General features: G+C 48.9%; 1 protein-coding gene across 3 annotated transcripts in view; it reads left to right on the top strand.

The window, feature by feature from the left end:
- The window catches only part of CSAD (cysteine sulfinic acid decarboxylase), a 33454-nt gene that overhangs the window by 7311 nt on the left and 12215 nt on the right, over positions 1-13928 (top strand). Inside the window, exons 2-9 of one of the 3 annotated variants that reach the window (XM_025402875.1) lie at positions 9720-9762; positions 10014-10145; positions 10863-10989; positions 11075-11165; positions 11523-11629; positions 12069-12184; positions 12993-13072; positions 13370-13424. In XM_025402875.1, the coding sequence (XP_025258660.1) occupies positions 10020-10145; positions 10863-10989; positions 11075-11165; positions 11523-11629; positions 12069-12184; positions 12993-13072; positions 13370-13424 (702 nt within the window). In that variant the 5' untranslated portion in view covers positions 9720-9762; positions 10014-10019. The remainder of the gene's footprint in view (positions 1-9719; positions 9763-10013; positions 10146-10862; positions 10990-11074; positions 11166-11522; positions 11630-12068; positions 12185-12992; positions 13073-13369; positions 13425-13928) is intronic. The other 2 variants (XM_025402874.1, XM_025402876.1) reach the window with 2 other exon arrangements.

The raw sequence follows: 13928 nt of genomic DNA, 5'->3' as shown, positions 1-13928 counted from the left end.
TTTTTTTGAGACAGAGTCTCGCTTAGTCGCCCAGGCTGGAGTGCAGTGGCGCGATCTCGGCTCACTGCAAGCTCCGCCTCCCGGGTTCACGCCATTCTCCTGCCTCAGCCTCCCGAGTAGCTGGGACTACAGGCGCCCGCCGCTTCGCCCGGCTAATTTTTTGCATTTTTAGTAGAGACGGGGTTTCACCATGTTAGCCAGGATGGTCTCGATCTCCTGACCTCATGATCCGCCCGCCTCGGCCTCCCAAAGTGCTGGAATTACAGGCGTGAGCCACCGCGCCCGGCCTCTTTTTTTTTCTTGAGACAGAGTCTTGTCTATCGCCAGGCTAGAGTGCAGTGGCATGATCTCAGCTCACTGCAACCTCCGACTCCTTGGTTCAAGCGATTCTTCTGCCTTAGCCTCCCGAGTAGCTGGGATTACAGCCACGCACCACCACGCCCAGCTAATTTTTGTATTTTTAGTATAGACTGGAGTTTCATCATGTTGGCCAGGATGGTCTTATCTCCTGACCCGTCCGCCTCCCAAAGTGCTGGGATTACAGGCATGAGCCACTGCGCCCAGCCCCTTCTGGTATTCTTTTTTTTTTTTTTTTGAGATGGAATTTCACTCTTGCTGCCCAGGCTGGAATGCAATGGTGCGATCTTGGCTCACTGCAACCTCCGCCTCCTGGGTTCAAGTGATTCTCCTGCCTCAGCCTCCCAAGTAGCTGGAATTACAGGCATGTGCCACCACACCCGGCTAATTTTTGTATTTTTAGTAGAGACAGGGTTTCACCATGTTTGTCAGACTGGTCTCGAACTCCTGACTTCAGGTGACGTCAGGTGATCCACCCGCCTCAGCCTCCCAAGTGCTGGGATTATAGGCATGAGCCACTGCGCCCGCCCCACCCCTTTCTGGTATTCTTATGGTTGTATATTTTCAGTTTCTGTCTTTATCTTAGCTGCAGTTAATTTTTGTCAGAGGTGAGAAATAGTGAGAAATGCCACACGGACCAGTGATGCAGTGGAAGAGGTAGCCTAAAGTCAGAAAGTCAGCGATCTAGGCTTGTTCCCATGTCTCTTTTGTAATTTTGGGCAAATTAGTTGACCTTCTTTCAGCCAAAAATCCTCATCTTGAAAACAAGAATGAATAAATACCTCTTTAAGCTAATTTCTAGTACTACTGTGAAGGTCAAATGAGATAATAAATGAGAAGAAAAAGCCCCCTTTGCAAATCTGTTATCGTTACTACAGATTCTTGGTTGATGCAAGTCAAATGTAAGTAGAATGCAGCATTTTTTCCAGTACCTGTAAATCATTGATTCAACAAATGTTTATGTAATGCCTCTGTGCAAGTCCCTGGGGGAGGGGAGAGGACAATCAAGAAGATGGAAACTAACATTTGAGGGGTCCCTGTTTTCTATTAGTTTACTTAACGAAGGAGAAGACTTAGTTCTCTCCACCCAGGAAAGTACAGTCTAGAAGCAGAGAAAAGATTATATACATAGGAGGGTTTGTAGTTTGTACCTCTCTTAATGTGGGCGTGGAGCCATTGGGGTTTGTTGATTGGGAGATAGCACAGAGTACTTTAACTTTCTAACCATAAACCTGGCTGAGAGCGCTTCAGGAGACAACTGCCTAGATCCCTTTGTCCCCAGGCAGACCTCCTCCTATGTGACCTTACCTAACTCCCTCTTCCCTCAGGCCCACTCCATCACTTATTCAAATAGCATTGTAATGATTACTGCTGAGTCTTTTCCTGCACTAGCTCTCTATTGCCTTAAGGAGAGCCTTAGTGTTTTCTCCTTGAAGGCTGCCCTGGGCCAGTTGAACTTTCCTGCCTTTCCATGGTGACCTCTCAACTCCCTCTTATGGCAATTTCCCTTTATTTTACATGCAGGTCTCTCTTGCCAGCCTGTTAGCTGGAGCCCGCAGGGCAGATGCAGCACCTAGGGTAATGCCAGCCAGGCACTCAGAAGTAGAGGACACTCAGTCAATGTTTGCTGAACAAACTGAACCCATTCCCTTCCCTGAGAGCCAGCGGGGGTTGAGGGGTTGTGTAATAGAGATGAGCAGTGTGTGGCTCCCTTTGCCTTCCATTAGACCTTTGATAACAGTGGATTGAGGAGTTGGGAAATCACATAATGTGCAAGGGACATTCCTTGAGCCTGATGACTTGTATATTTTAGAATTCTTGTACCCCCTTAATTCCTCCATATGTATATATTTTTGAAATGGAGTCCCACTCTGTCGCCGAGGCTGGAGTGCAGTGGTGCCATCTTGGCTCACTGCAACCTCCACCTCACAGGTTCAAGTGGATCCCGCCTCAGCCTCCTGAGTAGCTGGGATTACAGGCACCTGCTGCCACTCCCAGCTAATTTTTGTGTTTTTAGTAGAAATAGGGCTTTGCCATGTTGGCCAGGCTGGTCTCAAACCCCTGACCTCAGGTGATCCACCCACCTCAGCCTCCCAAAGTGCTGGAATTACAGGCGTGAGCCACCGCGCCCAGCCAATTTTTGTATTGTTTAAAAATAACCTTTATTTTAATTCCATAAGCAATGTGAAATGATTGTATAAAGTTATAAAAATATAGATGTGTATAAATAAGAAACTTAAAAATCATCCATAGTAACAACACCCAGAAATAGCCACAAATGAATATTTTGAAGTATTTTTCCTTCTTTTTCAGTATTTTCAAAAATGCATGGAGAGTGACTGCTAATAGGTATGGAGTTTCTTTTTGGGGTGATGAAAGTGTTCTGAAATCAAATAGTTGTGATCAGTGCATAGTTTTATACTAAAAACCACTGAATTACTTTTAAAGGGTGAACTGGCCGGGCGCGGTGGCTCAAGCCTGTAATCCCAGCACTTTGGGAGGCCGAGACGGGCGGATCACGAGGTCAGGAGATCGAGACCATCCTGGCTAACACGGTGAAACCCCGTCTCTACTAAAAATACAAAAAAACTAGCCGGATGAGGTGGCGGGCGCCTGTAGTCCCAGCTACTTGGGAGGCTGAGGCAGGAGAATGGCATAAACCTGGGAGACAGAGCTTGCAGTGAGCTGAGATCCGGCCACTGTACTCCAGCCTGGGTGACAGAGCGAGACTCCGTCTCAAAAAAAAAAAAAAAAAAAAAGGGTGAACTTCATGGTATGTGAATCATATGTCAATAAACATATTACAAATAAATGCCTATGCATATGTACAAATAGGATTGTCTTTTTCTGAACTGTCTGAAAGTTGTAGACATTATGCTCTTTTAGCATGTTTTCTAAGAATAAGAATGTTCTCTTACATAACCACAATACAGTTATCAGATTCAAGAAATTTAACACTGGTAGAATACTAATATTTATAATACCATCCATAGTTAGATTCCACCAGTTGTTCCAATAATTTTTTTTTTTTTCTTGAGGTGGCATCTCGCTGTGATGCCCGGGCTAGAGTGCAGTGTTGTGATCTCGACTCACTGCAGCCTCCACTTCCCAGGTTCAAGAGATTCTCCTGCCTCAGCCTCCCGAGTAGCTGGGATTACAGACACATGCCACCATGCCCAGCTAATTTTTTTATTTTTAGTAGAGATGGGGTTTCACCATGTTGGCCATGCTGGTCTCGAACTCCTGACCTCATGTGATCCGCCTGTGTCAGCCTCTGAAAGTGCTGGGATTACAGGTGTGAGCCGCTGCACCTGGCCCTAGTAATGGTCTTTATAGCAGGAATTTTTCTTCCTTATCCAGTAGCCAGTCTAAGATTACATCTTCCTTTTGGTCGTAATACCTCTAGTCTCCTTCAGTCTGGAGCAGTTCCTCATATTCCCTTTAATTTTCATGACATTGAAATTTTTGAAGAGTACAGAGTAGATGTTTTATAGAATGACCCTCAATTTAGATATATATTTTGTGTCCCAATTAGATTTGGGTCCTGCATTTTTGGCAGAAATACTATATAAGTGATGTTGAGCGTTTCATATCAGGAGGCCCATGATGTCGGCCTGTTGCCTTATTGGTGATGATTACTTGGGCAAAGTGGTGTCCACCAGGTTTTCTCACTGTAAAGCTACCACTTTTCCTTTAAAGGAAAGTGCTCGTTTTGTTTTGTTTTGTTTTGAGGCATGGTCTGACTGTCACCCAGGCTGAATGCAGTGGTGTGAGATCTCAGCTCACTGCAACCTCTGCCTCCTGTTTTTCGAGGCTGAAGTGATCTTCCCGCCTCAGCCCCTGGAGTAGCTAGAACCACAGGTGAGTACCACTACGCCCAGCTAATTTTTGTATTTTTCTTTTCTTTTCTTTTTTTTTTTTTTTTGAGACGGAGTCTCGCTCTGTCCCCCAGGTTGGAGTGCAGTGGCGTGATCTTGGCTCACTGCATCCTCTGCCTGCCAGGTTCAAGCAATTCTCCTGCCTCAGCCTCCTGAGTAACTGGGACAACAGGCACGTGCCATTGCACCTGGCTAACTTTTTATATTTTTAGTAGAGATGGGGTTTCACCATATTGGCCAGGCTGGTCTCGAACTCCTGCCCTCATGATCCGCCCGCTTTGGCCTTTGAAAGTCTTGGGATTACAGGCATAAGCCACTGCACCCAGCTCTAGAGTACTATATTTATTTATTTATTTATTTATTTTTGAGACGGAGTCTCGCTCTGTTGCCCAGGCTGGAGTGCAGTGGCCGGATCTCAGCTCACTGCAAGCTCCGCCTCCTGGGTTTACGCCATTCTCCTGCCTCAGCCTCCCGAGTAGCTGGGACTACAGGTGCCCGCCACCTCGCCCGGCTAGTTTTTTTGTATTTTTTAGTAGAGATGGGGTTTCACCGTGTTCGCCAGGATGGTCTTGATCTCCTGACCTCGTGACCCGCCCATCTCGGCCTCCCAAAGTGCTGGGATTACAGGCTTGAGCCACCGCGCCCGGCCTAAAGTACTATATTTTCAAGGAAAAAAAATTAGAACATGCCCCAGAGGAAAAAAGTGAAGCTATCCAGGTGTTGGTGTTGTGTTGATTGATAGGTTTCGGTGTTGTGTTGGAAAAGAGAGAGAAAATGTAACAACCTTTGAAGATTAAATAAGAAGGTTAAATAAAAAGACCCGGCATGGTGGCTCATGCCTATAATCCCAGGAGGGAGGCTGAGGAGAATTGCTTGAGGCCAGGAGTTTGAGGCTGCAGTGATCCAACATCATGTCACCACACTTCAGCCTGGATGACAGAGTGAGAAAGACCTTGTCTCTTAAAAAAAAAAAAAAAAATATATATATATATATATACATATATATATGTATATATATGTATATATATATGGGAAAATCAGTTTAGTATCAGTTAAAATCCCTGGTTTGAGCAACCAGTAGAAGATTGTGCGATTCACCGAGCTGGGGAACCCAAGAAGAGCAGATTTCAGAGAGCTGATAAGGAGCTCATTTTTGGAGTGTGAAGTGCCTGTGGGAATTCCAGGTCAGGCAGGTGGCATCAGGGATTTGGAGCTCAGGAGAGGTCTGAGAGGGAGGGGGTCACCAGCAGATAGCCCTGGGCATGGATGAGCTTGCCCAGGAGTAGGTACAGATGCAGAGGAAAGAGGCCCTGGGACAGAACCCTGAGGAACTCCAGCATTTAAAGGAGGGCCAGAGGAAGGTGAAAATTCATGGGAAGCTAGGAATGGCCGGAGAGAGGGGACAAACTAGGGTAGTAATATGGAAGCCAGTTAAAGAATATGTTTCAAGATGTAGTGGCAAACTATGTTGGATGGCTCCAGAGGTGTCAAACAGGATAAAGATGAGATGTGTGTCCATTGGGTTTGGAGGCAGGGAAATTCTTGGTGACCTTGAAGGTGGAAGCTACTTGGAGATAACCCTTTGAAGAAGATTGGCTGTGAAGAGGAGGTAGCTGGAGGCGGGTGTGTTGTGAGGTTTGAACAATGTAAAATGCTGTGAGAAAGAGGTAGGATGCAGATTTGAAAAAATGAGAAGGGATAATCAAGAGGGCATCCGTGAGGGAGAAGGAGAGGAAGCTTTTGTATCAGTGGTTCATACTCAGAAATCTGGAAATGAGGGAGGAGGGCGGTGCAGGCTGAGGTGAGACAATGCAAAACCCTACTATGGGACTGGGCACCGTGACTCACACCTGTAATCCCAGCCCTTTGGGAGGCCGAGGTGGGCAGATCACTTGAGCTCAGGAGTTCAAGACCAGCCTGGCCAACATGGTGAAACCCCATCTCTACTACAACTACAAAATTTAGCTGGGCGTGGTGGCTTGCGCCTGTAATCCCACCTACTCAGGAGGCTGAGGCAGAAGAATTGCTTGAACCCAGGAGTTGGAGGTTGCAATGAGCCAAGATCGTGCCATTGCACTCCAGCCTAGGTGACAGAGTGAGATTCTGTCTCAACAACAACGAAAAATCCTACTATGGGCTCGTGCCCAATGATCTTGTAAGAGAAGTTTATGTTTTCCCCCATTGCCATGCCCTTTGCAGTGCCCTCTGTGGGAGCAATATACGTCCTCACCCCACTTCCCTAGTACTTGGCTGTGTGGTCTTGGTCAAGTGAGTATAAGCAGATATGCCATATGCCAGGTCTGAGCAGCAGCTTTAAGAGTGAGTGTGTGGTTTTCTCTGCCTTTTGTTCTTTTGCCCTGCCGTTAAAACAATGTGTCCCAAATGAGGGCAGTTACTTCAGACTGGGTCTTGTAATAAAGGCACATGAATCAGAACTGTAGCCAACACCACTACCAATGTAAACCATGAAAGAGAAATAAACCTCTGTGGGATTCTGAAGGCATTTGTTGATAATGGCAAAACTGACTAATGCAGGCATTCAACTAAATTAAAACCCTGAGATACCATTTTTTAGTCCCCAGTTTCAAAAGTTTGATAGCATACTCTGTTGCTAAGGCTGAGGATGCAGGGACTTTCATACATTGGTACAACCTTTATGGATGTAGGCAATCCCTATAAAAATTAAAAACGCAGATGTCTGTGATAACAAAGACAATAATAAGTGTTGGCAAGGTTGTGGAGAAACTGGAACCCTTATACACTGCTGATGGGAGTGTAAAATGGTCCAGTCACCTTGGAAAACAGTTTGGCAGTTCCTCAAAGGGTTATATATAGAGTTACCCTGTGACACAGCAATTCCAGCACTACTAGGTATACACTCAACAGAATTGAAAACATATGTTCACACAAAAACTTGTACACAGATGTTCACAGCAGCATTATTCATAATAGCCAAAAAGTGGAAACAACTCAAATGTCTATCAACTGATAAATGAATAGATAAAATGTGGTGTATCCATATAATGAGATATTATTTGGCCATACAAAGAAATACTGGTACGTGCTGCAACTTGGATGAACCTTAAAGGCATTATGCTAAGCACAAGATGCCAGTCACAAAAGACCACATATTATATGACCCCTTTTATATGAAATGGCCAGACTAGACAAATCTATAGAAACAAAGTAGATTAGTAGTTGCCAGGGGTCGGGGAAGGGAAGAATGGGAAATGACTGCTACTGAGGGTTTTTTTTGGGTGCTGAAAATGTTCTGGCATTAGACAGTGATGATGGTTGCAACAACTTTGTGAATATATGAAAAACCACGTAATTGTCCACTTTATTTTTTAATATTTATTTATTTTTGAGACAGAGTCTCACTCTGTCACCCAGGCTGGAGCGCAGTGGTACGATCTCAGCTCACTGCAGCCTCGTTGACTGAAACGTTGTTACGTGATGCATGATGTGTGCACCACACATCATGTGTGAGGTCTAGTGACTGTTGGCAGTGGATTATATTAGACCATCCCATTTTGAGGATGGTTGCTCCCTTTCCAGATTTTCTTGATCTTCTTGCCCTGTCATTTGGAGGGTCCCCCAGGCCTTGGTGTTTGCTCTCTCCTCCCATCCATCTCTCTGAATTCTCTCTCCTTTAGGGAATGGAGCCCATCACAAGGCTTCAGCTATACCCTGACTCTCAAACCTGCTTTCCATTCTAGCATCTCATCAGAGCTGTGGGCCTGACCCCCTCCCATAGGATGTATGGAAAACAGTTTGCCATCTGTAGTCCCAGAAGACCTCCACTCAGATGAGTATTTCCAAGCAATACCACTTTATTTCTATCCAGTTTCCCCTTTCTGCATCCCTGTTTCTTTGAGGGGTGCCATTATTTTTCCAGTCTCCCAGGCTTGAAATCCCAGGATCATCTTTGAGTCTTCCTTCTCCTACAACGTAGCTCCCCTAAGTGTTGAATTCAGCATAATCCAGAGAATGAGCACGCCTGCAGATTGTTCTCTCTGTCATTTCCTACCATCATCACTCTTATTCAAGTGTGGATCGCCTCTTGCCTTATTTACTGCAAGAGCCTGTTAATTCTTCTGCATCCTACTGCTATAAATTGGTCTTCTGAGAGCATCCATTGTACTACATTATTCCTTGTCACACAATCTTTAAGTGACTTCCCATTTTCTGTAGGATAAAATGTCGATTCCTTGGCCTGCCTGGCACTCATGACTCCTCATGTGCTCACAAAACTCTGCCCACCCTGCCTTCACTCCCGTGCTCCCGCCAGCCCTGTGTTGCCACTGACCTCAGGACAAGTCCTATTCATTTCCGCTGTAAGCTCATGGCTTTCCTCCTCTTACCCCGGAATGCTTCTCTTCCTTCCAGTCACCCACCCCATTTCTCCTGCCCTCTCTTAGGATCCATCTGCATTCCCACTGCAGGTCTTTCTCAGCCTTCAGCCTCCATCCCTCTCCTTCTTTCCTGAATTCCGAGGAGACCTAGGGTCGGCATCCAGCCATGGCCTGGTCTGTAACTGTTGCACATGTGTCTGTGTCCTCCCAGTGGGGTGAGGAGGCGTTCTCAGTCCTCAGCACCATATGGCGAACACAGTTGGTGTTCACTACAAACAGGACTCCCCGCCCGGAAGGCACAGGATCGCACTTGTTTAGCAAATGCTTCCTCAATATAACCCCTTTCCTTCCTGCTCTAGGAGAGGGCTTTAGAAAGCAGGGCAGTTCTGAAAAGACTCTGGGGGTTGGGATGCAAAAGAGGTTGGCCTCTGAGGCCTGCTTAAAGGATTTTATGTCGGCCTGCATGGTGGCTCACGCCTGTAATCCCAGCACTTTGGGAGGCTGAGGCGGGTGGATCACCTGAGGTCAGGAGTTCGAGACCAGCCTGACCAACATGGCTAACCCCTGTCTCTACTAAAAGTACTAAAATTAGTCGGGTGTGGTAGTGCACGCCTGTAGTCCCAGGTACTTGGGAGGCTGAGGCAGGAGAATCTCTTGAACCTAGGAGGCAGAGGTTGCAGTGAGCCAGGACTGTGCCACTGCACTCCAGCCTGGGTAACAGAGTGAAACTCCATCTCAAAAAATAAAAAGGTGGGGGGATTTTACGTCCCTGCCTCTCAGGCGCCCTCCGCCTCAGTCTCCAGGGTCACCTGTGGCAGTTTCTCAGGCCCTTGTCTGCCCTCAAGACACCCCCATGCTGGGCCCTGGGATGCACAGTGCGGGTCCCCTCTTTTGCGCTGGCCCTCTGGTTCTCGCCACCGTGGGGTTAATGCAGCATGGGTTTTGCCTTTCATCTGATTTCCCATCTCCTTCTGTCAGCTAATGATTATTCAGGGAGCTTCACCTCACCCTGCTGTCCCTATCCCAAATCTGTCAAAGTTCTCTTTGGGGCAAAGGTCATGAGGATTATGGCCATGTGACTGCTGTTTTCACCCCACTCCCTCTGCCGTCTTGGTCCCACTGTTCTGAGGAGCTACCTTTGCACCCTGCCTCTGGCTCTCCTGAGCAGAGAGGTAAGCTTGTCTCTGCCTTAGGTGGAAATGGCCACTAGAGTCCACCTGCTCAGCACTGTCTGCCTTTTCTTTCCCTCCTGTTCCCACTGGCTTCCTCCCTGGGCACTCTCACTTGCCCTTGTCTGTGCACTGGAGGCTGAGACTGAGCTGCAGGACTTGGGCCTCAGGCCCGTTTGGAAGATGAGGCTCCTGCTGGGTAGGTCCAGGTAGGGTTCACAGGCTGAGTAGGGAATGACTCTGCTCTGCCACAGATCCTGATGGCTGACTCAGAAGCACTCCCCTCCCTTGCTGGGGACCCAGTGGCTGTGGAAGCCTTGCTCCGGGCCGTGTTTGGGGTTGTTGTGGATGAGGCCATTCAGAAAGGAACCAGTGCCTCCCAGAAGGTGAGTCCTTTCCCCCTCCTCCTTCCCATCAAGCCAGCCTCCTTTCCTTCCTTCCTTCCTTCCTTCCTTCCTTCCTTCCTTCCTTCCTTCCTTCCTTCCTTCCTTCCTTCCTTCCTTCTTTCCTTCCTTCCTTCCTGTCTTTTTTTTTTTTTTTTTTTTGACAGAATCTCACTCTGTCGGCCAGGCTGGAGTGCAGTGGCACGGTCTCGGGTCACTGCAACCTCCGTCTCCTGGGCTCAAGCAGTTCTCCTGCCTCAGCCTCCCGAGTAGCTGGGATTACAGGCATGTGCCACCACGCCCGGCTAATTTTTGTATTTTTAGTAGAGATGGGGTTTCACCATGTTAGCCAGGCTGGTCTTGAACTCCTGACCTCAGGTAATCTGCCTGCCTAGGCCTCCCAAAGTGCTGAGGTTACAGGCATAAGCCACCACGCCTGGCCCAAGCCTTCTCTTTTTCTTTCCAAATCTGGCTCAGAACTTTCCTCCTTTTGATAAGGTTTCTCCCCAGAATTCATCCCTGTCCCCCCGGGTACCTCAGGGATTTACATTCTGAGTCTTACTGTGTTCACTACTCTTGCTCATTTTCAGAGTTTTACTTTGGAAATATCCCAAAGTTGTTTTTAGTGCAGATTGGCCGTGTCTCGTGTCTGTGGAGGTGTGTTTTGACAGTCAGTCCACAGGCGTCCCAGGCCCCCAGCAGCCCTGGCTCTCTTCCTAGGTCTGTGAGTGGAAGGAGCCTGAGGAGCTGAAGCAGCTGCTGGATTTGGAGCTGCGGAGCCAGGGCGAGTCGCAGGAGCAGATCCTGGAGCGGTGTCGGGCTGTGATTCGCTACAGTGTCAAGACTGGTGGGCCCTGGCTTCTTTGGGAAGGGGACTTGAGAGTTTGCCCTGAACTCTACTCTGAGCTCCCTGGCGTACTCTCCTTCTCCAGGTCACCCTCGGTTCTTCAACCAGCTCTTCTCAGGGTTGGATCCCCATGCTCTGGCCGGGCGCATTATCACTGAGAGCCTCAACACCAGCCAGTGAGCATCCCACGGCCCCTCTACCATCCCACAAAGGATTTAGGTTTGCTGGAGAGGTGCCTGAGGGGTAGGGGAGGAGAATGGTTCTGCTCTCTCTCTACTGCTTCTAGGAATCCCTATCGGCAGAGAGTTTTTCCTTGTATCCTTTAGACTCCCTTTCTCCAAACTTTCTCAGGCCTCCTGACCTCTGTTTTCTCTTTCTTGCTTCCCTGGTTCTGTCACCAACTTGTTCTTCTCCTTGGACTCTTCCTTCGCTCACTGTTCATTGCCTCCTTTTTCTGACTCCTGTGCAGTTTAAGGGCCTGTCTGGGCAGTCCCTCCCCATCTTTCCTTTCTCGTCGCTCTCTCTCCTGGCAGGTACACATATGAAATCGCCCCCGTGTTTGTGCTCATGGAAGAGGAGGTGCTGAGGAAACTGCGGGCCCTGGTGGGCTGGAGCTCTGGGGATGGAATCTTCTGCCCTGGTTTGTGAGAATGAGGGGGACCTTTCTTTGCCCTTTTTATGGGTTCCTCCTTCTGCACCGTTCTCTTGCTCTAAGCATCTGGCAGGGAGGGATGATTCCTCTTTGATTCCTCTCCAGCTGGACCCAGGCCAGACCAGGGAGGAGGCTGTCTCGTCCCTTCATGTTCATGTTTGTCACCATTCCCTGGGATCACTGGTCTAGTTCCTGCTGTCTCTGGATGGGTGCTGTCTCTTGGGGGCAGCCCCGGATCTGGAGGGGTGTGGTCAAGAGGATCTGATCCTGGATCCATTCTGAGATGGCATGATGCTAGGAATTGTGGCCTCGGAGCCAGTCATACCTGCTGCTTTGATGAGCTCTTCTGGTGGAAAGGGAAGGGGAGGCAAGCTCCAGTCTTGACCCAGTGCTCCTTCCTCTTGCCACCGCCCCCTCCCTGTGACAGGTGGCTCCATCTCCAACATGTATGCTGTAAATCTGGCCCGCTATCAGCGCTACCCGGATTGCAAGCAGAGGGGCCTCCGCACACTGCCGCCCCTGGCACTATTCACATCGAAGGAGGTGGGGAAGAGGCACAGGCCCAACCCTGGGCTCCTGATTCTAATCTCCAGCCAGCTAAGTAGAGACCTTCCAGGTCTTCTCCCTGCCCTCCCCACATCCTCCAAGGCCAGCCTGCCCCCAGGCGGATGTGCTTCGTTCCAGTCAAGGAGGCCAGTAACTGCTCCTGTTCACATTGCCTTCTGTTTGGGGGCAGAGGAGGGGCCGTGAGTACAGTGGACACAGTCCATAGTCTTCCTACTCAAGAGTGTGGTCTGTGGACCAGCAGCATTGGTATGACCTGGGGCTTGTTAGAAATGCAGAATGTGACTGGGTGCGGTGACTCACGCCTATAATCCCAGCACTTGAGAGGCTGAGGTGGGCGGATTGCCTGAGCTCAGGAGTTTGATACCACCCTGGGAAACATGGTGAAACCCCTTCTCTACTAAAATACAAAAAATTAGCTAGGCATAGTGGTGGGCACCTGGATTCCCAGCTGCTTAGGAGGCTGAGGCATGAGAATTTCTTGAGCCTGGGAGGTGGAGGTTGCAGTGAGCTGAGATGGCACGACTGCACTCCAGCCTGGGCAACAGAGGGAAACTCTGTCTAAAAAAAAAAAAAGAAATGCAGAATCTCAGGCCTCACCCCAGACCTCAGACCTAGTGGACCTGAACTTGCATTTTAACCAGATATCCAGGCGATTCGTATGCACGCTAACATTTGAGAAGTCCTTGTCTACAGGATCCCATCTGTTGGAGCTCACACTTGACTTTTACCTTCTCTCCCCTCCCCCATCAAGTTGTGCTAACCTGCCCTCTGCCTTCCCCCGCAGTGTCACTACTCCATCCAGAAGGGAGCTGCGTTTCTGGGACTTGGCACCGACAGTGTCCGAGTAGTCAAGGCTGATGAGAGGTGAAGGTCCTTCTGCCCACATGGCTGTGACCCAGCTTGGCACAGAGTACCTTCCTGCTGCCAGAATGCTCTGGCATCAGGCCCTTTACCGCTGGTGGACCTCTCTCCCCTCGCTGTTCAGTAGAATTGCTGTTCCGGTCTACCAGAGCCTGCCAGCGTCCCCCACCTCTGCCCTGAGATCTGTTTCAACCCCTGAGGGAAAAACTAGCACTGTCATCTCTGCATTGCTAACCCCACCTTACCCTGCCTTCAACAGAGAACCTGTCCCTGCTGTACCCTCTGCATTTTCTTTTTCAGAGGGAAAATGGTCCCCGAGGATCTGGAGAGGCAGATTGGTATGGCTGAGGCTGAGGTGAGTAAGTGAGGCTTGCTGGGGTGATGGAGCCTCCAACCTTCTTGGAGGGTTATAGGGGCTCTCCCTGCTCAAGGCACCCTTCATCCCTCTTATCTCCATGCCCATCTCCCCTGTGGGCTGAAGTGACTGTGGGGAACCTGAGGGTGAGGACACTACATTGCTTTCTGGGGCTCTGCCCAGACACCTATGCCGGGTTGGATTCTGAGAGGCAGGACTGAGTGAGAGCGAGTCCCAGGCAGCACCACAGGGAGGGTGCTGGGGGCCTGCACTGTAGTGTGGAAGGTTCCTGTAGGCTGCAAGGGTCTGTGCAGGGAGAGGCTGAGGAGGGGAGAGGCACTGGTGAAGGCTGTGAGTAGTGGGGATGAGGGGACATTAGCACACTCCTCCACTTTGAGGGGTATGTAACTGCTACAGCCACCTTGGAGGGCATTTTGGCACCATCTGTACAATTTTATTTATTTTTATTTTTTAATAGTTTTTGAGACAGAGTCTCACTCAGTC

This window comes from Theropithecus gelada, chromosome 11, assembly GCF_003255815.1.
Source record: "Theropithecus gelada isolate Dixy chromosome 11, Tgel_1.0, whole genome shotgun sequence".
NCBI classification, from domain to species: Eukaryota; Metazoa; Chordata; class Mammalia; order Primates; family Cercopithecidae; genus Theropithecus; species Theropithecus gelada.
The sequence above is the reverse complement of the archived record's forward strand: the minus strand, read 5'-3'. Positions and strand labels throughout refer to the sequence as shown.